At 37.7% G+C, this 25,075-nt stretch overlaps 1 protein-coding gene and 1 pseudogene across 5 annotated transcripts in view; one reads left to right on the plus strand and one right to left on the minus strand.

Annotated features, from left to right (window-relative positions):
* Positions 1-15,552, plus strand: part of CWF19L2 (CWF19 like cell cycle control factor 2) — a 73,771-nt gene extending 58,219 nt beyond the window's left edge. For 3 of the 4 annotated variants that reach the window (XM_084781489.1, XM_084781491.1, XM_084781492.1), the window contains 5 exons: positions 1,352-1,468; positions 3,245-3,400; positions 4,604-4,684; positions 9,858-9,959; positions 12,369-13,506. In XM_084781489.1, the coding sequence (XP_084637615.1) occupies positions 1,352-1,468; positions 3,245-3,400; positions 4,604-4,684; positions 9,858-9,959; positions 12,369-12,512 (600 nt within the window). In that variant the 3' untranslated portion in view covers positions 12,513-13,506. Of the gene's footprint in view, positions 1-1,351; positions 1,469-3,244; positions 3,401-4,603; positions 4,685-9,857; positions 9,960-12,368; positions 13,507-13,699 lie in introns of those variants that run through there. The other variant, XM_084781490.1, reaches the window with a different exon arrangement.
* On the minus strand, positions 14,259-15,338 carry LOC311597272 (ubiquitin-conjugating enzyme E2 variant 1-like; annotated as a pseudogene). Its single transcript has one exon. The product of its transcript is annotated as a ubiquitin-conjugating enzyme E2 variant 1-like (transcript).
* Positions 15,553-25,075: the final 9,523 nt, after the last annotated feature.

Consider the following 25,075-nt stretch of genomic DNA (forward strand, 5'->3'; position numbering starts at 1 on the left):
CTAATGAATGAAAAGCCTTCGCAGAGAAGACAAAGAAAGAAGAAGACTGGAGTGGCACTCCTTTAGTCCCAGCGTCCTGGAGGCAGAGGCAAGCATCTGTCAGGTTGAGGCTAGCCTAGTCTACAGAGAGAATTCCAGGACAGCCAGGGCTACACAGAGAAACCCCATTGTTGTTGTTTGTTTGTTTGTTGCATGTGGTTGTTTGTTTGTTTTAAATAGAAAAAAAGGCTTGAGTGGATTAGTGGGAATGGATGGCTGAGGCTGAAGGAATGAGTCCTTGCTTCAGGAACTAATAGTTTGGGGAATATACATATTTATAGTATTCCTCATCATTCATATATTTTTGAATACTTTCTTCTATATAATAGAAAAATAGCTTCAGGTCAAAGGTCATCATATATGTAAATAAACAGAATTTTGCCAGAGAGGTAAAGCTATCCTGGGCTTGTTTTCTTTCTCTCAGCTGAGTAATGACAGAAGTTGCCTGGGTGATACACGTAATTTAAACTGTCAGTAAAAGAAAACAGCTTTCCTCACAAAGGAACAATAGATGCTCTATTCTCTATCCAAATATGAATTACCATGGCCCAAGAACACCAATTTAGGTTACCCCATCTTCCATGTTCCAGTGTGTTAAAATTTTCCTAATATTGTTATAATAACATAATAAGCAAAATGAAAAAAATAATCAAGAGACTTTTTGTGTGTATTAGTGAAAACATGTAGGCAAGTTACAGAACAGCTGGGAAATCTCATTATTCCAAGGCTTCTTACTTTTTGATTGGTAGACGTTAGTGCTCTGTCAGACCTCCTGGAAGTTTTACATACTGGTCACAGGGGCGTTACACACAGAGGAGGGCAATAAATGACTATTAGGGAGCTAAAGATTAGCTCAGGGTAACTTGGCTCTGGACTTGCACCATTTTAGACTCCACAACTGGAGTTCTGGCCACTTCATTAGCTCTAAACAGCACAAGATGCAGCTCCTGTTGGAACTTCCATTCATAAGATTTATGTTGTCATTTTATTTTCAAAAACTGTTGTTTTCAGTCTTTGTAAATATATAGTTTTCTCAGATAAAAGATCAGTGGGTATTTGTTCTTGTTCTTTCTTGGGAAGTCTTAGTCTTTAATGTCTATCAGTGAAAACTGAAACTTGTGCTCTAAATTTTTAGTTTTTTAGAAACCATTTCCATGATATTTTAAAAGTAAAAAAGTATCTTTGTGAGTATTAAAATAAAAATAGTTCTTTTAAACAAGTCTGCCTTAATACCACCCATGATTTCACTACTGTAGTCTCATCTGTTACACCTATGACCAAATAACACATCACCATTGGAATTTGCCTCTAGGTTTATTTATGTTTACCCAATGTGCAGTCTCTTACTGAGGGCCACTGCCTCATCGTTCCTCTGCAGCATCATCAGGCAGCCACTCTGCTGGATGAAGATATCTGGGAGGAGATTCAGGTCGGTACTCCAGTGCTCAATGTCTGCAGGCATCATGAGGCGGGTTTGCAAATTATAATAAATTCAAACAGGTTTGATATCTTTATAATTTGTAGTTGTCTATAGATCATCATGTTTCCATCTCTCATTAATTTTATTTTTCTCACATTCTCCTGTTTTGAAATGTATTATTTACTAAGCTAACTGACAAAGTAATTGCTTTTAAAAAGACAATTGGGTGTTTCTAATTAGTGCATTTTGCAGCTTGAGATAATCATTTTTATTAAATTGTAACCAAAAAAGAAAGTTTCCGAGAATGAAAAGATGTGGAGTCAGAGGTTTCCAGTCAGCAGTTACTCTTTGCCCCCTGGCCCTCACTACTATGGTGATTGCGCTACCATAGCAGCTTCTGTTCTTATCTCTTCCCTTCATAACATACCCTGGCTTTGAATTCAGTTGTACGAATCAGTTATACAGTTTTATGGCTTTTTCTTTGAGAGATTGAAAGGCAAAGAATGGATTAAGTTGTTGCTGAATTATTTCAAAACCTCATAATGAGTAAGACAAAGTGTATTGTTATTTTCTTAAGTGCTATCAGTTGTTACAGAGGACCCAGGTTACAGAATGTGGAATTGCAAGATTTCAAAAGAGATAACAGTATATAGTAGTTTTTGCAGAATATGAATGAAGATGCCAAAAGAGGACATATTTGCCTGCATTTTATTTCTGTGCTTTTTAATTATTTGCACTCCCAGAGTTCATGGATCAATTAAACTGTGTCAAAGGCCAAACATAACTAAGGTCACAGACAAATTATTTTTGATATGAAAATTTTTCCTAATGGAAATTAAGGAGTATGGAAATTTGGTCTTTGGGTATTATTGTAGGACTATGATGAGGTACATCTAAAATTTTATGAAAAACTGATTTAACAGAAAAAAATGCAGTACAGAAATATTTAATTACAGGAATCTTATGTTATATATTTCTGTGAGAAATTAAGATATATGGTGAAAAACTTAGAAGTGAATAAAATATTCAGTCCACTAGACAGTGAGCACATGAATACAATGGCATTATAGTTCTTCTTGGGAAAGGAAGAACATCACTGCACATGGTGAAGAGTGGAGCACTGAGACGTTTAGAGAAGCGTAGCTGAAGAAGCACACAATGTTTAGATTTTCCTTCCAATTATGTGTGACACTCAAATTAATTATACTACTTATGCATCCATTTATTAGATACATTTTGAAAAGTAATTTGACTTAACACAAAATATTTGAAAACTTTCTTCTCTTCTCTTCTCTTCTCTTCTCTTTTCTTTTCTTTTCTTTTCTTTTCTGTTCTGTTTTTCAAAACAGGGTTTTTCTGTGTAGCCTTGGCTTGCTTTGCAGACCAGGCTGGACTAGAATTCACAGAGACCCACCTGCCTCTGCTTCCTGAGTACTGGGATTAAAGTTGTGCACCACCACACCCAGCTTAATTCTTTTCTTTTTTATGTATTATTACTAATAATACTGAATTATCATTGGATGTTATGCTTGGTAGAAAACATAATTTTAATCAAAACATACTTGAAGGGAGGGAATTAAAAAAAAAAACTTGAAGAACCACAATTACAAATGAGAAAGATCTTAATTGTATAATATTCTTTTTAATGTTGAGCTTTAAGAATATTTTTCCTTTAATGCAGTTGGTCATCTCAAATTATTCCATCTAGCCAGGAGTTTAAAACATTTGCAAATATGGAGAAGTTGTTGAGTATATATGCCTTTCATCTTTCTGCTCTTTCTCTAGATTTTTCGGAAATCATTGGTAAAGATGTTTGAAGATAAAGGATTGGATTGTGTCTTTTTAGAGGCTAATATGGGCATGAAAAAACAGTATCATATGGTTTATGAATGTATCCCTCTCCCAAAGGAAATGGGTGATATGGCTCCCATCTACTTTAAGGTATTTAAAAGCAGTTTTGTGTACATTCTTATTTTTATACATTAATTTTGGGGGATATATTTGTTGTAATGTATTTTTTATATGTCCATACCAAATCTGATATTAAAAAGTGAAATAAAGCATAAAATATTCCAAGTATATTTCAGTATAAAGAATTTTGAACTTTTTGTTTAAGGAGGCATGCTTAGAAGTATGAATAAGCAGCCAGGCACAATGATGCATGCCTGTAATCCCAGCCCTAGGGCAGGCAGAGGAAGGCAGATCTCTGTGAATTCGAGGACAGCCTGGTCTATCACAGCCAGGACAGCCAAGACTAGATACACAGAGAAATCCTGTTTCAAAAAAAAAAAAAATTTATATATATATATATATATATATATATATATATATATATATATATATATATATATATATATATACACACACACACACATACATACATATGGATATGGATCAAATAGTGACCTACAGTTCCTACTTTAACTTTGTTTTTAGTGAAGTCATAGGTTTACTATGAAGCACTTCCAAGTCATAACTATAAAATGGAACTTATGCAATTTTAAACAGGGAATGACAGCCTATGTGATAGTTGAATGTTAATTTCACCTTAAAGTGTGTTTCATTAATGGTAACCTCCCAAAAAAGATTATATTATAAATAATACCTATGCTACTTAACTTAAAAAGTCTTAAAATTCCATTTCTATGTATTTTTATCCATGCTTTTAAAAAAGTAGACTTTGGTTTTGAGAGTAATTTTTCTTTACATGATTACTCAGTTGTTGTATGGTATGAAATAGTTTTTGGTAGCCACAAATCATATTCCCCCTTTTGATGTTTGGAAGATGAATAGTCAAATTAAATGAATTTATTTGAGTAGATTTCTATGAATAAGAAAAGAAATTTGTTAAATTGTATATTCACAGATCATGTTCTGTCTTAAATTGCTTAATCTTCGCACTTTTTGTCACATAAAATTATACTGTTCAATAAAGAGTTAAGGATGAGTAAAAGAATATTGTCTTTGACTAACCATCAGGTTTTAAAAAGTTAAGTAATTCTAGATTTAGATCTTCTAATTAAGGCTTTCACCCATTCATAATAATAGTCTATACTATACACTGTACCCTTCATTCACCTAAGAAACAAAACAACAAAAAACCAGTTTCTTTGTGTTTTTGTTTTTCAAATAATTATTTCTTAGAAAGCCATATTGGAGTCTGATGAAGAATGGTCCATGAATAAGAAATTGATTGATTTGTCTTCAAAAGATGTTAGAAAGTCTGTAAGTAGTAATAAGATTTTTTTTCTAATATAAGAAATTCCTATTGTGTGGAGACTCTTTGTGAATGTCTACCTCTTGAGAATTAAGCTATGTTGCAGAGTGGGTAAAGATGAAGTAACTAAGATACACATCGAGAAGAAAGTATATTCATTCGATCTCATTTGTAAAATGATTACTTGTTTATAGGGGGATTTCATGTGTTCAAATAAATCCTTCTTCCTGGTCCTCAACCCCTTCCCTTTTATTCCCTGTAATTGGATATAGTGGCCATTGCATTCTGCCTTGTGACATTTCAGGAGAAGAACATTTTTTGTCACTGGTATTAAAATGAAAGAAACCATTTTGTATGTACTTTTATTTGGGTTAGGCACGCTTTCCTTTTTTATGCACCCAACCTCATCTCTCTTTCTTCCCACTCCATTTTAAAAGAAAAAATAAAAATGTGTGTGTGTGTGTTCGCGTGTGCTCGCACGTGAGCATCCATGTGTGTGTCTATGTCCTTGCCTTATACTGTGTTTGAGACATGGTCTATTATATGCCACTGAATAGAGCAGGCCAACTATTTTCATACTCAAATTCTTTCATAAAGTTGTAATGACAGCCAACATATTCCAAGTAGAAATTTTAAAAGAAATGTATTTTCCGTCACATGCTACTGTAAGTGCAACTTCTGGTGCATCTAGTGCTTAAGCTTGCTTTTTCTAAAACCAAGACTTAGGGTGCTTTTACTAACTTAACAGATACAGAAAACAGGAAGCAGGAGTGGCTACGTATAAGAACAGGAGTCTTACGTCAGCATTAAAAGTCTGAAACTAGGAAACATTGAATCAGCGAGGTTTCATAGCGTTGGATTGTTTTGCTGTGTTGTTTTGTCTTTAACAGAGGTGCTTCAAAAGTTGCAGTAGATGTCGGTTGACCACTTTTCACTCTGTCTCAGTGGGGGCCTGACAAGATTACCCCTATCTACATTGGCATGTCAATTGGTCTTGTTGTTATGCTGTTTTTGTTCAGGTAGCCATATTGTTGAGATTTCTTGGATATATTTTCTCTGTCGTGTCTGGGCCTCTGGCTCTTATAATTTTTTGCCCTGCCGCCAGGGACATCTCCTGAGCCTTTGGTATAGGAGTTGCATTGCAGATACATCAGTTGGGATTCAGCAACCACAGACCCATCCTTATTCTCTGTGTTTTGACCACTTACGGTTCTGTTACAGTCCCTCTGCATTGAAAAAAGAAATTTCTTTTATGAAAGGTGATAGCTATACTTAATTGTGAGTATAAATATTTAGAACACTTTTTTTTTATAAGCCATGCTCTAATTAATAGAAACCCCAATGCTTGACTTGGGAAACCTCCCCTCAAGTTGTTTGTTGGATGGTTATGAGAGCCTCCTAAAACAATGTAGGCAGTTGCCATTGGCTTTGCTTGTTTTATGGAACTTATATGTCAGGCCCTATTACTGTGCACACTGTTAAAGAGTGATAACTAGAGTTTTAGCAGTTTTCCTTGTGATGGGCAAGGCAAGAAAAAGAGAATGCTAACAATTGCAAATATGCACACTCCGATGCAAGTGCCTTTGCCATATCTACAGCCGTACAACACTTGTTACAGCAGGACTGCAGGTTCCACCTGCTGAAGCCTGGAAAACAGAATAAAGGAAAAGCCATGACAGAAGCTGTCATTTATGTAAATGCTGTCGTCACAGCATTTTGGCAAGTACCTCAGAGGCAAAGAGTGTTGATATATGTATTAGTTTTCTGTACTGGAGTGACAATGGCTTAAAATGTTGTTCAGTTATACCACACCACAGTTTGGAAAGTCGTAAGTATGAAATATACTCTGTTGGGTGTCTCCTCCTGGAGAGTGTAAAGAGGAAGTATTTTTTAAATGGATTGGGGCTAAACCCGAGGCTCCATGCATGTAAGGCAAGAAAATTCCCAGTGAGCCTTTTTGTTTTGTTTTGTTTTTCCTTCAGCTGTCTGGGCAAGTCCTTGAACTTTCAGCCCTCTTATTTCAGGCTCCAAAGTGGCTGTGATCATAGCCCTCTGTCACCAGCTCTAGAGAAAAATAGACACCCTTATCTTCTCAATTTATGGAAGCTATCCGTATCTATGACTTGTTGCTTTCTGCTGCCTTCAAAAGTTCCCTACCTGCCAACCTTTATAACTCAGGCCTGCTACTTCTTATAATTATAGTCATGATTACATTTATCTCATGTGAATACCCAGCATCACAATTTCACTTCAAGACTCTTAGCTTGTTCACACCTTGTTCCTTTTGCCATGTAAAGTAGCATATTCAGGGCTGTGGTTCCCAGTTCCGCTTCTTCCTGCATCCGGGCACACTAGGCTGAGAGGGATGAAGTAGAGCAGGAATGGGTGGAGTCTGCAGGATTTGGGCAGACTGGGAGGGTGGAGGTAGAGGGGATGGGGGAGTGGGGAGTGGGTTGTATGACACAGCCTTTTCTGAGGATTATTATTATTATTATTATTATTATTATTATTATTATTATCATTATTATTAGTTTTGGTTTTTTGAGACAGGGTTTCTCTGTGTAGCCTTAGCTGTCCTGGACTCACTTTGTAGACCAGGCTGACCTCAAACTCACAGAGATCCACCTGGTTATTCCTCCCTGAATGCTGGGATTAAAGATATATGCCACCATGTCCAGCTTTTTCTGAGAATTTTAGTGTTACAACTGTCTTAGACAATATTTAGAGAAATAGCTTATGTGCTTTATTTAGGGTGAACAAAGGCTATATGAATCTTGGGGAGTGGGAAGGAGTTTTGAGGTGGGTGCATATCATTGGCTGAGGATGCTTTATTTGGATGGAGAGGATTCAAGGTGCTAGGCCATGTGACTACCTCAAGAATTGTAGAGGTAGGGGTGCACCAGGGCATGCAGACACAGAACAGGGAGGGAATGATCCTTCCTCCTGCTGGTGTCAATATTGAGCTTTTCAGGGTTTGGATACATCTCGACCTTATTCTAGCTCGATGCGGCTTTGACATATTCAAGGCTCCCAGAGGGTAATACAAAGAAGAAAGAAAGAAAGAAAGAAAGAAAGAAAGAAGAAAGAAAGAAAGAAAAACGAATGCTCTCATCATACATTTCTTCATGTTACTTCTCAAAGTATTGCATGCTGCGTGCCCAGTAACCTAATTGGATGGCACAATGTTCAATGGAGCCTTCTTTCCTTTTATGTCATTTGACAGCTTTACACATTTTTACACAGGAGATGGAAATGAAAGTAACAGTCTCCTGTAAGCTAAATTTTGAGCTGGGGACTTGTATATACATCATTCTCTTGAGTGTTCCCAGAAAACCTCAGAATGTTCCGTGTTTCTCCTGAATTGTTACAAATCGGCTTTATATACCCATGAGAATCAGAGATGTGTTTAGAGCCTTGTCTGGTTGTCTCATGTTTTTACGTGTTTTTTTTTTTCTTTGATTTTTAAGGTCATAAATAACTATATCTTAAAAATATAGAACTAGGGCCTGGAGAGGTGGCTCAGAGGTTAAGAGCACTTGTCTGCTCTTCCAGAGTCCTAAGTTCAGTTCCTAACAACCATATGGTGGCTCAATGTGATCTGATGCCCTTTTCTGGCCTGCAGGTGTACATACAGGCCATGCACTGTATACATAATAAGGAATAAATACATCTTTTAAAAAATACAGAACTATAGAAAAACATAAATACATAAAGTACATTTTTTAATTAATATTTTCTGTTGGCCCTAATTTTATTTGATTTATAATGCTTCAAGAAGACTTCTTTGTTCCTACCATATAGCACTGCACACTCTAAAGTTGTACCTTTCTAAGCACTCAAAACCAAATGTGTGTAGTTATGAAAGAATATGTGGGTCATTGTTCAGAAGAATCAATGCTGATTGTGTAATGGTGTTAGTAATATAATACTGTATATTAACTAACATGTATAATTTCTAATGATAAAATTTGGAACTTAGAGGAAAATTTACAAAGATACAAAATCTACTTAATGAGAAACTAAGGAATTAAAGCTGTTTTTAATCAGTGTGAATATTAAAACTCCTTCTCTCTCTCTCTCTCTCTCTCTCTCTCTCTCTCTGTGTATGTGTGTTTATAAAAAGAAATGCAGAAAGTGATAATTATAGAATGTAATATTATTCTTTCTATATTGATTAATAAGTAAATTATTATGGTAGCAGTTTTCTTTAACCAGCTCTCCAATGACTGACACAGGAGAGACTATGATTTATTATTAAGCTGTAAGCACTATGCTAGACAGATTCTGAGCTATTCTAATCCTAGGAGCTTAAAAACCCACATAAAAACCAATCAGTTGCCAGTCTGATGATTCCTAGGCAGCCTCTGCTCTGTCAGTCTGTCCTTACAGCCACATGCTCATTGATTGCCATCTTGCCCTGGTGATGACTCCTCTCTCTTCAACTCCCTCTCCTGCTACATCTTCTCCTGCTCCTCTCCCAAACCCAAGCTCCGGAACCTAAAACTTCCCCTACCGCTCTAGAGTCTTTATTTAGCCATTCAGGGATAATTGGGTAACATTCCTTATCAACACATGGTTACAAGAGATACTTCAATATTTATAATAATGCCCATGGCAGGGCAGTAACCAGATCTCAAGGCACTGAAATCATTTGTTAACAAAGTTGGACTTTCCTCCTACAGATAATAGAGAGCTGATCACAAAGATATTGTGAAATTAACTTGGTAATCTAAATATTGCTATATTTACCTCACCAGCTAGTGAGATAAATAAAAATTATAAACATTTGTATTTGATAAGAATAATCATAGTGAAAATTTTATGCATCAGTTAACATATTCAGATATAATATCAAGCTTCCTCTTCCTAAGTAAAATATGAAAACCCACATCTTTATTTGTATGATCATAGAAAAATTATTCCTTCGCTGTGTAAAAATATTTAAATACATTTTTGCTATTATCTCCAAGAACAGGTGAAAGTATTTGCTTTTATTGTGAGTTATTAGAGTTGACAAATTTCTGGCTGGCTGGAAGGCTATCACACTGAATTCATTTCCTTGGGAAGTTAGGTCATCACAATTTTGTCATGTACATTATTCTGACAGATGATGACAGAGAATCAGAGCAAGAAGTTAAGCATAGTTTTCCCATTTCATTTGTGTTTTGTTTGTTTACTTAGGTGCCCAGAAACTTGCCTTACTTTGCTGTAGACTTTGGCCTTCAGGGAGGATTCGCCCATGTCATTGAAGATCTACACAAATTTCCTCGTTACTTTGGAAAGGTATATTCACAAATTTGATAAAGCTTTGGAGTCTAGTGTTTTAGTTAATACTTCCATTGTGAAAGAAAATTAAAACTTTGGATACAGTATATAAGAAATTGATGAGGTTTTATCTATATAAATTTTGGAGAGGGAGAGAAGTTAGGAACTAACAATAAAAATATACCAGAATATTCATGATGAGTTAGACACATCCTTGTGTGACCAGACATTTTTGGTAGTGTGCTCAGTAGCTGTAATATTTTCCACTGTAGTCAGGCAGTTTTGTCCTGAAAAATGCTGACATTTACTAGCGTTTATAAAGGGCGTACAGCATGCCTATCTACTGCCCTAATCATCATCTAGTGTTCACAATAGCTCTGTTGTCTAGATTTTGATACAGTATTTGTTGTACAGAAAGGAAAAATCAAAACTACAGAGAGGTTGTATAACTTGCCTAGTGTTTTGTGCTAAGGGAGAGAACCAGATGCCACAAGTTATAGTTAGTGCAGAGAATAGATAGTTTCAGCTTTGCATTTATAGTTAAGGTTCTATCCAGGAAAAGTAAATGACTAATTTCACAGTTAGGTTCTGGACACATATGAAAGTCCCAGTCATTTGATTGCCAGTAGTTTTTTTCAGGTAAGGAAAAGAAAATGCCTTCATGAGAATATATTCCTTAAATTAGAGGTCTTCTTATTAAGTGTCTATAAAAACTGAAATAAAATTAATACAGCATTTGAAATTGGCAAAATGAATCTGGGCCTAGCTCAGAGCTTCTTGCACCACCTCTTTGTGCCTGTGCCTCTAGAGAGGGGGACTTTAATGAACTTCGCTGAGAACTCACAATTGCCCACCCTCTTCTTTCTCTACCCTACTTTTAATTACATGAAATCATCTTCTACAATAAACAGGGTGTGCTAAGTGGAAACAGAGCTCCATTGGTTTGGATCCAGAACTTATTATGTTCTTTAATGTAGCCATGTTTCAAAATTACATACATCTTTCAATTATTGCTTATAAACTCTCCCATAGCCCAGGCTGATCTTTAACTCACCACATAGCTGAAGATGTTCTTTAGGTCCTCATCATCCTGCCTTCACTTCCTGATTGCTGAATTTCCAGGAATGAACCACCACACCTCTTTTTTATGTAGCCTTAGGGATCAGACCCACAGCTTCATGTATGTTAGACATATACTCTACTACTTTACTAAGATATATCCCCAGCCCTTGTTTGAGAAGTTTACAGGAGTTTTGGGTTTTTGTGTTTTTTTTTTTTTCTTTCCTGTAGCATTAACAAAAATAAAAACAAAACAAAATCCAACTTTCTTTTCACTTCTGTGAAAAATCCTGTTCTTATTTTTCTGGAGATTTCTAACTGTTCTCTCTTTCTTTCTTTTGGTTTTGGAGACAGGTTTTCTATGTGTAGCCCTGGCTGTCCTGGACTTGCTTTGTGGACCAGATAGACCACCTATCTCTACTTGTGGAGAGCTGGGATTAAAGGCCTGTGCCACCACGCCTGACTTCTACTTTTTGTATATAGAGAAAAGGACATCACTAGCACATTGTTTTACTTTGAAATTTTTCATTGGGAAAACTGCATCCCCTTCAAATATTACTCATGTATTGTGGTTTATGTAATACATTTTTAATATTGAATAGGTGGTTTCCTCATGCTACAGAACATGCTTCTCAAGAAATACTTTGGATCCAGCTTTGACTTGCTGTCCAAGCAGTTGCTTGGAGAATAAGAGGAGGTTTGAGAAATGGACTCTTTTGCAGTAAGAGAATGAGAACCCGTCTTGCACTGTCACATAACACAAGCAGCAATCTAGAGACACTTTTCTACAGATAAAATCTTTCTCAGACTGTACTGTTTAGATGGAGTGATGCTAGGAAACTCTTGGACTAAATCTGAATTTGTCCAGTTTCTCCTGAGGCCACATGCAAAGTACTTTCTTAGTGACAGGTGGTTTCTTTTTTTTTGATTTATTTACAAATAGGATTTTGTTGTTTATCTCAAGTGTCTTAGTGATCTGCTGTATCAGCTCCCTTTTCCCAGTGTATAGCTGACACTTTGTTATTCTGGTTTTTACCACATCTCCATATTCTCTTAGGAGTTCTTTGTTGACATATTAGTTATTATGACCAAAGAAAGTAAATTTTACTTTCTTCCTCCCTTTTGCTACTATTAGGTAGATGTATTAATGAGGAACTAAGCAACATGTTGCTTCACAGGAGACACTAGAAGGACTCAGAGAATTTGCAGTTAGGATTATTAATAAGGTTTATTTGCTTGAAACTAGTATGAAATATTTGTACATTGTTGCAAAGAACTACTTAATATTATATTTATTAGCATAAGTGAATAGTTCCATTCTTTACTACATTGTTTATAATATATTCATATTTTTCTTACTCTTTAAAGGAAATCATTGGTGGTATGCTGGATCTAGAGCCCAGGCTGTGGAGGAAGGGGATTCGAGAAAGCTTTGAGGACCAGAGGAAGAAAGCATTGCAATTTGCTCAGTGGTGGAAACCATATGATGTCACCAAAAGTAAAAGCTGTTAAGTGTACGTCATGTCTCATTTCCTCTGCTGAGCCCAGTTTATGTCTGTTTACATCTACAAACAACTATGCCTTGGGACCTAAGGAAAGCATCAGTAGCTGGCCACTCTAGTCACTGACATCCATGTTAGGTCAAATTGTTTTCTTCCTTGTGGCTCCTGGAGACTTGGTTTCAGTAACTGTAGAGTAAGAACAAGTGCATCAGGAGCATCAGCTCACATTAGCTTCTGTGTCTACTTCTGACTGTTCCCTGTTATGCAGTTACTCTAGAGAAGGACTTGTTTCTAGAGATCTGGCAAGGTTCCAGGGGAAACTGGATCTGCTTCCACGTAGAGTCTGCCACCCAGCTTCTTTTCTGCTTTTTAAATAAGATAAGAATTCAGTACTAATTGAAATTTATTTCCATAGCTTTGTAGAAGTTTATTTTTCTTTCTTACTGGTAACATTATAGTAGCACTGTGCTGTAGTATCTTTGTTAAAGAAAACAATTATTAAATAATCAAGTGATAAGGAAATATGCATTTTTAAAATTTTCTGGACCTTTAAATAGTCTGAATTTTGGTAATGTTAAATAATTATTCTAATCTGGGGGTGATGGCACATGCCTGTAATCTCATCACTCTGAGAAGGAGAGGCAGGCGGATCACTGTGAGTTCAAGGCCAGTCTGGTCTACAAAGTAAGTCTAGGTCAGCCGAGGCTACACAGAAAAGCCCTGTCCTAAAAACAAACAAACACACAAAAAAGTAAGTATTCTATATAACACAGTTGTTTGGGGTTTATGTAAAGCTGAAATCTGTAGCCAAATCACTGTATGTCTCAAATGTTAAATAATGTATCAGGAACAGTTCTCTTATTCCTACTTGATTAAATATTCTTAAGTTGTATTGTTTTAAACATTTGATCTTGAGAAAGCCTTGTGTTTATAAAATATGAATTGCAGTAGGTCTATTTTTAATGTCTTTTTAAAAAATAAAACTGTGATATTTTGCTATAAAATATTAATACTTAGAATCAGTGTGAAGTGTGCTCCTGAATAACTCATTACATGTTTATTTTAATGTCTGCTTGTCACTGTTTCCATGTTTATTCTTTGTAGTTCCAAAGACAACTGTTTTTGGTTTTTTTGTTGTTGTACTTCTTTTTAAAATGTACAAATACGTCTTTTCCCTTTTTTATTTTTCCAACACAGTGAAATGCCTTTATTTCAGTATGCATCCACATTTCAACATTTAGTGATCCTGAACAGAATGAGGAACTTGCCAGTGAGCCAGGAGGTCAGGCACAGCAGTCTGCAAGCATAGTGGCACACAACTCCTCTGGGTCCCTGCAGAAGGTTTGAGGAGCAGCACTGAAACCCGAGTCCGCAGGGTCAAGGCCTTCCCTTCCAGTTGTCAGGTTCCACACCAGAACCGATGGGAGGCCATGATGAGAGCCCTGTTCAAACCTCTTCAGTGTGTAAAAGCAAAGCAATTATGGGCAAAGGAACCAACCCAGAACTGTGTGTACTCATGACTCTGTGCATAGCCTTTTTCTAGGAGGAACCACCAAGGACTCTGAGGACTAGCCAGTCCTGTGACTGCTCTGTTCATCTTGAGACCTGAGCTCAAAGCTCATGGCCTGGTGCAGGCGGCAGGGCCAAGGACCTGGCACTCCCTTTCCAGCCTGGTGGCAAGTGAACAGAGGTGGTTCGGAGCTAAGTGAGGGAGGCCAGATTCTTCCAATCTCATCTGATGGCTTTTGGACTCAGCAAATTTTAGGTGGTAATGGGCAACAAGAAATTTGAGGAGGGGGAAAGCAGCACTGCTTGATAAAGGCGGGAAGACAGGAAGCCCTGACTTCCTCAACCATGGCCAGTTTCAAGGGAGGGGAGAGTTACCATCTAAACTTTGGCCAAGGATAGGCGCAGAACAGTGGGAACTATGGTTTGGATGGGGCATCACGTAAGACTTAACAGAGCAGGGCGTCAGCCAAAGCATCCCCAAGATCAGCAGTAGTCCCACAGCTGCCACCTAAAGCCTTCCCATCTATTCTAAGGGCCACCACACAGCTGTAGTGGGAAGGCAGGTGGACAAAGACAGACCCACTCCGTGTGCCAGCAGCAGGTTTTTTTGTGACTTGTTGGTTCAGAGTTGTATTAGCTGTGCCCAAAGCTCCCAGAGGAAACCGATTTCAACACAGAATCCCAGAAGTTCAGCTAGGCAGACAGCGGTTACACTCAACAGATTTCAACTGGACAAGAAATTAGAATCAGAACAGCGCCTGAGGATGAAGTCTGAATGGAGCTTACTCTCCTGTACTTTGAGGTCTACAGATGTATCTAGAAAATTCACTACTGTGTAAAATGAAGACTTAGGTGGATGGGGAGGGGAAACCAAGGCCCTGGTGACTAGTTGCTGCAACGCTGTCCTTCTGGCAGCTGTGGCCAGTTCCTGTTCTCTTTTGACATCATCAAGTGTGGAAGCTCCTGCCGGACGACTTGGATGCTATAGGAATTTTGCCATTTTACCAGCACAACTGTGGCTCGTGGATTCACCACTCCATTCGAGCTACTCACACCGCTTGTATTGACTTTTGTTACAGATCTTACAGATGGGGGTGATTCTGAGTATTTAGGCCCACATTCTATTTTAAGGCTGTATATTCAGTTTTCACATAAATAGTTTTTGGAGGCCCAATTATCATCCCTGTTCATCTTATAAGCATCATTTCTTTGTTGTCTTCTACACCCTAGCTAACTGTTTTGTTGCCCACTCGTTCTGGCCTTCCAGCTCTTCCAACAGTTAGAAATTTCAAGGGACTTTTATTTCCAAGCTTGTGGTGGCTGACATCTTGCGTCATTGTTGCTTGAAGCTATTGACTGTGTTTTCACCTATTGGCTTTGTCTCAAGTCTTATGTTTATTTTTATAATTGATATGCTAAAATATTTGATTATAAAGTACTATATTATGTGTTGATACTTCAAAAATTATAAATATTCCTGCCTTAAATTTTACTGAATCTGTAGCATGTCTACCACAACTAAACTCCTGGCTTTGTCCTGGCTCCAGTTGCTTCTTGATGCACAGTGAATTCCTAAAATCTTAGAGGTTAGTAATAATAGCTATTATCTTGTAATTTATGGTTGGGACTTTTAATGATTTGCCTTTCCTTTATGATGTGTAGGTCCTTGGCTAAAATAGTTAAAATATCTGGAGATGACTAGAGTTGTTTGTTGAGGGCTTCTGTTCACTGCAAATATTGGCTCTAGAATGTTCTATGTGGCTTTGTCACTTACATGTCTAATGTCTGGCCTGGGAAACAGCTGGAGATCTCCTAGTATATTTTTTCCTGTATATGATATTTTCAGGATAGTTGGATTTCTTCTCTTCCCTAAAACTCCCCAGAGCAACTATTCCAAAGGAAAGCTCCAAGATGAGGAATGTGCCAGTCTGTAAGGCAGAGGACAGATTCTGATACAACTTGATCAGAATAGGTATTATGTTTGCCAAACATAACTGACAGTTAAGAAGAGGGGTAGGGCTGAGTATGGTATGCCAAGCCTTTAATCCCAGCACTTGGGAGACAGCAGGCTGATCTCTGTGATTTCATGGCCAGTCTAGTCTACACAGTCAGTTCCAGGACAGCCAGGACTACATAGAGACCTAATCTCAAAACAAAACAAAACAAAACAAAACAAAACAGGAGAGGTCATAATAATAGAAATGTAAAATAATGTTTGTTCATCTTTAAATTGCTACAGTTCATTCTCTGCCTACAAATTTACATGTGTCTCCTGTGAGGCAGAGGCAGGAGAATCACTGTGAATTCAAGGCCAGCCTGTTCTACACAGGCCATCTAGGACTACACAGAGAAACCCTGTCTCAAAAAGAAAAAAAAAAGTATGTTCAAATCCTCCTACAAAAGCCTCATTGTAGGGAGGCTTTAGTATCAGGCTTATGACTCTCTCTTCTAAGCAAGATGTAACTACTGAGGACTTTTCCATTCAATTTGCAGACCTGTATACTTAAAGATGCAAATTGTCTACCTCTCCCTATCCATATATGCCGTTAAACCTACAGTAGTTGGCATATGTTACTGCTTTATGTATTAGCCTAAGTCTGTTCTTGAGAAAGGTCTAGCTCTTTTCTTTGTTCTTGGTACTCTTAATTAGCTGAATTGGCCTTCCTTTTGCATAAGAAATTATTCAAGAATTATGCCTGGAGACAAGATTGAGTGACTGTATTGCCCTCCAGCCTGAAACAGCCACCAGATGACATAAACCAAACCGTGATTACCAGGTAAGGAGAAAACAAAGTTTAGTGATTGCTAAGAAACAGGAAACAAGTGAAATAAGCCCTCTTAAATTTTATCCTAGCACTTTGTCTGTGCTGTGGTTCAAGGTGGGGGATTCAGGAAAAGCCTACTTACATTATTCAACCTGAAGAAAAGCAGTTTTTGAGCACAGAGAGATCTAGACCACAAGGCAGTTATTAAAGAAGAGTTTGCTGAACAGAGATTTGCAAGGAGACATCTTTTAGTATATGTATGAGGAGGCTTTCTTTGGCTAAAGATTAGTTTGAGAGAGTTAGCAATTTTTTTATTTGCTAGAATGTAAAATCACATACTTGACTGGAAGTTGGGGAGACAGAGTTAGCACATACCATAGAATAATAGCCTTGGTAGTTTAAAGTTATTACTTCAAGTCTAAGTACTGATCTAGATTTTGAGAAACATCCTAAAAGTAAAAGGCAAAGGTATCAAACTTTCCAAGCAACTTATTGACACTCTAGAGCAAAGCTCAAAATATTAAAGTGAAGAATATTTTCATTAGAATATGTTGAAATATCTGAAGTCCAACCAAAAACAGCCATGCAAAGCACCAAACTGGCAACTGCTTGGGTAAATAAATGTTTTTTTCTTAGGAAATACTGTACTGTTTAAACAAAAATAATGAGGAATTTATAGCATCCAAAACTAAAATTACAAATAGTAGTGAAAATGTGTAAAAGGAAGGAATGGAAGTTGTACTGTTAAAAGATTGCTGCTCTATTGAAGTGTTAATAATTTTAAATACAGACTTTAGCAAGTTAAAATTACAATATAAAAAGTTAAAAATATAAATTCTAAAGAGGTTCTTGAGAATAAGAAAATATAGTTCAAAAAGACAGTAAAGCAGGCACAAAACCTACAATTTGTCCTGGCAGCGTGATGTGCTGAGGTAAAGGTTGCACAGAAATTGTGGGGGTGATGAACCAATCACTGGTCCAGTTTGAGATCCATGCCACAAGAGGGAGCCCACCACTGTTACTGCCCAGGGGACCAGAAACCAAAGGGTGGATGATGCAGAGACTTACAATAGAATCTAACACACTGGGCATTGAGGGGGAGGAAAACCTGGACCCATAGGGGTTCATTTGGACTGAACCAACCATCAGGGAGCCTACATGGATCTAACCTAGGCCTTCTGCATGCATGCACACACGTGCATGCGCGTGTGCGCGCGCACACACACACACACACACACACACACACACACACACACAACTTGTGTAGCTTGGTGTTTTTGTATGACTCCTACTAGAAAGAGTAGAGCTGTTTCTGGTGCTTTTGCCTGCTTTTGGAACCTTTGTCCTACTGGTTTGCCTTGTCCAGCCTTAATATGAGGTGTGGTGCCTAGTCTTACTGCAACTTGATATATCATTTTGATTGCTATCCTTTGGAGGCCTACCCTTTCCTGAAGGGAAATGAAGGAGGAGTTGATTGGGAGTGGAGACTAGGGATGTAATTTATGAGAGAATAAATTAATAAAAAATATCAGAAAATGAGAATAAAAATAGAAAGGAAAATAGAAAAGCAAACTACAGGTGGGGCAAATAGAAAACAAGTAGGTTTAAACATTCACATACACAACTTTCAGTTGTTATGTAGCAAATTTCCACAAAACTAGCTGCCTTTAGCAACATGATTTTACGATCTCACCACACCTGTGCCAAGATGTTAGAGGCATGCTTAGTCACGGTTGTGTTCATTGCCAGCTAAGAGAGTTGCAGTGGGAAAAGATCTACTTCCTCACCCAAGTGGTTGTTTGCTACATTCAGATCCTTCCAACTAGATGCATAGCTTCATGTGTTTCCCAGACTGTTAGGCAGCTTTTATATGAGGATGAAAATTCTTCACATGTTTCTCAAAATGGCTTCTTGGTTCTTCATAGCAAGTAAGGTAACAGGAATCTGATAAAATGATTACCAAAGGCTAATTATATGTAAGGTAATCACATAATGATGACAAAGATCACAAGTATATATCCTGTCACCACTATGTGTTATTGGTTGGAAGCAAGCCAATAATCTTTCCCATACCGAGTTTCTGCATAGACCACACCAGCAAGTGTCAGTCCACACAAGGCAAGAAAATTGTCCACTTCAATACAACTCAGTAGCATATGTTAGTTCAAATGTTGAAAGCCTGACACTGAACAGTTTATTTTAAACATATTTTAGCACATCACAATTTGGAAAAAAAAAAGTTTCCCCATGTGTACAACAAAGTGTAAGACATGATTATATTGAAACTCTTGTAAAATACAAGTGGCATATCCATAAATGTTGCTTCTATAGATTAACTGGGAAAACAGGCTCCAGGTAATCAATGCTCCTGATGAGGATTTTGGGGAGCACATACTATATATTGCTGGAGATATGAGGTCTGGGGGAGTCCTGTGGCCTGACTGTAAGGATAATGCTGAGGTCACCAGTATTAACCTCTTTTCCTAGCCTCCTCAGCAGTAAACAGGTTAGACATCTCTTTCTTTGAAGATGCATCCCTGTGTGTTTAACATTACTGGTCTCCCTAGTGCATATTTGTAAGCAGAAGTACTTACATGTTTTCTATAAAAAAGAATGAAATCAGAATGGAATGGAGGTTTCATTAAATCCATATGTCAGCATTTTAAGAAATCCCTGGAAATGATGTCAGAGTTTGAAATACTGATCATTGCCACAAATAGCAGCATGCAAACTGAATGAAGCACAAGACTCCTGCATACACAAAACATTCAAATATAGAATATTTCCCTACAAATGTAAAACTTCAGACTCAATGTTTCTTGTCTTCCCTCCTGTAGTTAGAAGCTTGCAGTCTTCTGTACTAAACTGCTAAATACAAACCAAAGAGAAAAGTGGTTTGGACAGTTTAAAAGCCTTTATGTCACAGCATTCTATACATTTTATGCTTAAAAAACAAGATAAAGCAAACTATTTGACTTTAAGCTTAGCAGAATGCACTCTGTTACACAAAAATTATGGATTGTTTTCTATAAGGAGATAAGCTCTAGAGAGCAAAATGATGAGGATTGCTGACGTCTTGAAGGGAATTCCACAGATGCTTTCAACAGACATAAAAAGGAAGGATAAATGAAAGGTCAAGCCGTTGCTTAGATCTGAAAAACTAAAAAATTGAAGAAATTGGACTTGTGGTGAGCCTTAAAAGATTTACCATCGAAGTAAAACATAACCAGAAGAAAGCATGAGCCAAATATTTTCACTTCAGCTTTTCATCAAGTAAAAGTATATACCAAATTTTTAAAGGAGATGAGGTGTTGAGAAGATGGCTCACTCAGTAAAGTGCTTGCCTCTCAAACATGAGAAACTGAGTTCAAATCCCCAGTAGCCTCATATGAAGCTAAATGCAGTGGCATCCTTGTAGTCATGGTGCTGGAGTTACAGACAAGAATCCTTGAGACTTTGTGGTCTGCTAGTCTAATTGGATTGGTGAGCCATTGGGTCAGTGAGAGACTCCATTATAACTAAGCCAGATAGCAATTGAGGACACCCAGCAATGTGTGGCTCACACACACATTCACACTTTTTTTCTGGCCCAGTAGCTAACACCACTTTCTATCCAAGTAGGAAGATTTGAGTTTGAGTTCCCAGAAACCATGGGCATGGCTGTGTGTACTCATAATACCAGCATTGGAAGGCAGAGAAGGCTAATGTCAAGAAGGTCAAGACTAGGCCAGCTACCCTAGCAGAAATGGCAGCCTTCTGGTTCAGTGAGACACTGTCTCAAAGCATTAAGGTAGACAAGGACAGAGGAAAACATCTGGCTTGTGATCTGGCCGTCACATGCATGTGCACTAGAGCTTTAACTAAAAGGGAGCCTAACATTAAGTACAAAATATACCTGTGCTTCTATGAGTAAACATTAAAAAAACATTAAAACATTAATTTAAAAACATTAAACATACAAAATCTGGTAAAGAATAGAAGCATTTGTCAGCCTACAAGTTACAAATGCATATTTATATTTTATCTTCCATACTTAAATGTTGCCTTTTTGGAACCAATATTCTATCTTTTAACAAACAGGCTGTCTTAGTTAATTTTTTGTTGCTGTGTTTGATTAATGAGAATTTACTAGATTTTCTTAGACACTATTGTCAGATTAGTCATGTATTGGCTGTCTCATACCATAGAAGTCAAGAAACCAATGATTGCTCAACACATGAGACTAAGTGCCTCAGTAGTCGCAGTCTGGAGCTAAAGGCCTAGAATATTCCTTCAGAGCCACTGGGTCCATATTGGAAGCTTGATGAAGTTCTAATATCAATAAAGAGACCATGAGCAACAACAACAGAGTAGATGAACTTGCCAACAAAAGTGACGATTAAGCCAAAATGAAACAGAAAATCAAAATGAAAACAAAACAAAACAAAACAAAAAAGCCAAAGAAAAAGCCCTACAACCCTTGTTGTTTGGGTTCTTATGATGACCTCTTGCCATTGTGATGTCTCTGGTTGGAGTGTATGCCCAGTGCCTGCTTGGACCTCAGAAATTTCTGTGGATTTTCTGGGAGACCTGAGATCAGATCCCCTTGTGATCCTGACTGTGGGGTTGGCTAGATGCTAGAACCACAGACACTGGTGGCTTTGCAGAGTCAAGCTAGTTCTGAGCACTAGGAGGTGCTAGAGGAGCCTGCCAGGCAGTTGTTTTGGGTCCCGCAGGCCCACAATGGCTGTTAGGGAACCCAGAAGCTCTCTCTGTGGCTTTTCTCAGTGACCTGAGATCAAATCTGCTTGTGATCCCTACTGTGGGGTCTGGTCAGTGCTAGAATCCAGACACTGATGTTCAGCCAAGCAGAAATGCTTTAAAAGAAAGTTAGTACTTTGACACAGTAGCACCTGGTACTGTAACTGTAGCTGTAGAAAAGCAAAACTTATTTCTTCAGAATCTGCTTTGAAAGGAATAGAAGATGGGCTAGGAATGTCATGCTTTACAGATATTTTATTTTAAAGACCCCTTGACAGTTAGCCTAGGATTGGATAGCATACTTGTTGGTTTGGGACTGGAAATAAGTCCAGTGTTTTCTGTGTTAAGGACATTTACTTTCAAGCTATGTTGCTATGACAATCATGTAAGGAAAACAAATTTAGCCCAGGGTAATTTATGATTAAAATTTCTCAAGTATTGTGTAAGAAAAAAAATCAGGTCTTGCTGACTATTGCTTGGAAATTGATTGATTTTTACTATATGGCCTATTGTAGGTTATACAGAACTGTTGTGATTTCTATGATAGATTGCTTTGTTGATTTTTAAGGGCCTATTGATTATGAAAGATGATAAAAATCATGATGTAGTCTGTAATGAAAAAACTGAATTTCACTTTAAATAAAGGGCTGGGGTTGTCACAGAGTAACATGAAAAATGAGAGGAAAAATTAAAGGTCTCCTGGGCTAGAAGACCTTTCAGTTTGCACCACATTTAATGCCTGGGCTAATGCTTTTTTTCTCCTCCATTCCTCAATCTCTCTTCAACTAGTAATTTCTCTAGCTAGTTGTTCAGCCAGTGGTTGATTTCCCTTTACTTATTCAGTGCCTGCTCAATTCTCCCTACCATGGAACCACCAAGACTTTCTCTTATTCTTCTCTGAACTGGTCTGCAGTGAAGAGTCTCTGCTGGAGTCAACCCCATATCTTCCCCAAAGCCTCCCCCCACAAGAAGACCTACAGAGTCAACCTGAGACAAGCATAAGTGTTTAAAAAAATATTTTATTAATTTATTTGTATTACATCTCAATTATTATCCCACCCCTGTATCTTCCCATTCCTCCCTCCCTCCTGCTTTTCCTCTACTCTCCTCCCCTATGACTGTGACTGAGGAGGACCTCCTCCCCCTGTATATGCTTATAGGGTATCAAGTCTCTTCTTGGTAGCCTTCCTCTGAGTGCAACCAGGCCTCCCCTTCCAGGGGACGGGTCAAATATGGGGAACCAGAGTTCATGTGAAAGTCAGACCCCATTCTCCACTGAATTGTGGAGAATGTCCTGTCCATTGGCTAGATCTAAGTAAGGGTTTGAAGCTTACTATTCATATTGTCCTTGGCTGGTGCCATAATTTGAACAGGACCCCTGGGCCCAGATCCGCCCATCATAATGTTCTTGTACATTTCTAGGACCCTCTGGATCCTTCTATTTCCCCATTCTCCCATGCTTCTCTCACCTAAAGTCCCAATAGAATGTCCACACCTCTGTCCCACTTTCCTGGTAAGTGAAGACTTTCATGGGACATGCCCCTTGGACTAGTGTCCAATTATAAGTTAGTATATAGCATTTGAGTCTTTCTGCTTCTGGGTGAACTCACTCATTATGATCGTTTCTAGTTCATCCGTTAGTCCACAAATTTTGTGAGTTCCTTGTTTTTAATAGCTGAGTAGTATTCCATAGTGTAAATGTGCCAGTTTCTTTATCCATTCTTCTAGTGAGGGACACTTAGGCTATTATGAATAAGGCTGCTTTGAACATGGTTGATCATATGTCCCTCTTGTGTGGTGGAGCATTTTCTGGCTATATTCCAAGGAGTGGAATAGCTGGGTCTTGAGGAATCCCTATTCCCGTTTTTCTGATAAAGCACCAGATAGATTTCCAAAGTGGTTGTAGTAGTTTGCATTCCCACCAGCAATGAAGGAGTGTTCCTCTTTTTTCACATCCTCACCAGCATATGGTGTCACTTGAATTTTTGATCTTAGCCATTCTAATGGGTGTAAGATGGAATCTCAGACTTGTTTTAATTTGCATTTCCCTGATGACTAAGGAGGTTGAGCATTTCTTTAAGTGTTTTTCAGCCATTTGATATTCCTCTGTTGAGAATTCTCTGTTCCCAGCCCCATTTCTCAATTGGGTTATTTGGTTTGGTGACATTTAATTTCTTAAGTTCTTTATATATTATGGAAATTAGACCTTTGTCAGATGTAGGGTTGGTGAAGATCTTTTCCCAGTCTGTAGTCTGTGGCTTTGTTCCGTTGACAGTGTCTTCTGCCTTACAGACGCTTCTCAGCTTCATGAGGTCTCATTTGTTAATATGCGTAAGTGCTTTATGATGTTGGCCATGAAGCTCTATTCAGAGTTATTATGTCTGTAATCAACCAGCATCTATAGTTGTAGCATATGGAAATTTTTAATAGATTATCCTGTTTTAAACAGGTGCTATGATGCACAAAAGGAAGAAGTGTGCCATGGAACTGGCTGTAGGAGTGTAAATTTAACTTTGGGGTGAAATGGGGCATCAAAGAATAATCTCCTACAAAATTACTTTGGAACTGAGACCCAAGAAGTCAAGAGAAATCCAGAACCTCCCATGCTAACAGATTATTGATTTCCCCACTTGTCACAAACTTATTGACAAAAAAACAACAAAAGAAATTTATTGTTATAGAAGACAGATGTCTGGAATCAAGGTACTGGCAAAGCTTTACTCCCTGCAAACACCCAAGGAAGAACATGCCCCCTATCTTTTCCAGGTTTTGATGGTTCCATACATTTCTTGGCTTGTCACCATAAAATATCCATCTACTCTTGACTTTAGCATGCCTTTTTCTCTTGTCTCTTAAGAGCATGGTTTCCACTGACCAAAATTATAGCCCACCCCAAAATCAAGAATGATCTCATTTCAAGATTCTTAAGTACTTCTGAACAGACTTTTTTAAAAAATAAAATTGAATTCAGAGGTTCTGGTAGGTAAGGCATAGACATGTTCTTTGGCATGTGCATCATTTAACCTATTACTGGGCTTCAGTGCACAGTTTAAAATCCTTGCCCCTAAACTCTCAGAGCAGTTCAGCTCTGTATCACTTAGTTACATACAAGACAGTATTTACCTTACTGCCATTGTTTTGGAAATATCTGTATCTCTGGAATATAATTTTATTTTGATCAAAGACTTTCCTTACTCTATTTTTATATTGCACAATCAATCTCTAGTTAAATGCACAGGGCAATTCCAGATGTTTAAAATCATCTTGACCTTCAGAACATATCCATTCCAGATGCATGAAAACAAAGTAAAAAATGACAAGGTTGAAGTAAAAATAATAATTGTGTAGATATGACAGCTGTTAAACAAAGAGCTTATTGGCCAGTTAGTTGGGCAGAATGATAGGAAATAAAAGATGAGAATTCTTCATAGAAAGAAATGAACTCTGAGAAGGGAAGAGAATTTTTTTTTCACCAGGAAACAAAGAAGACAGATGTATTAGTGGACACTGGGAGGATAGCTGAGCAAGTGGCTGTAGTAACAGTCTGATAGAGAAGAAG

The sequence above is a fragment of the Acomys minous genome, assembly GCF_964271855.1.
Source record: "Acomys minous genome assembly, chromosome: 5".
NCBI lineage: Eukaryota > Metazoa > Chordata > Mammalia > Rodentia > Muridae > Acomys > Acomys minous.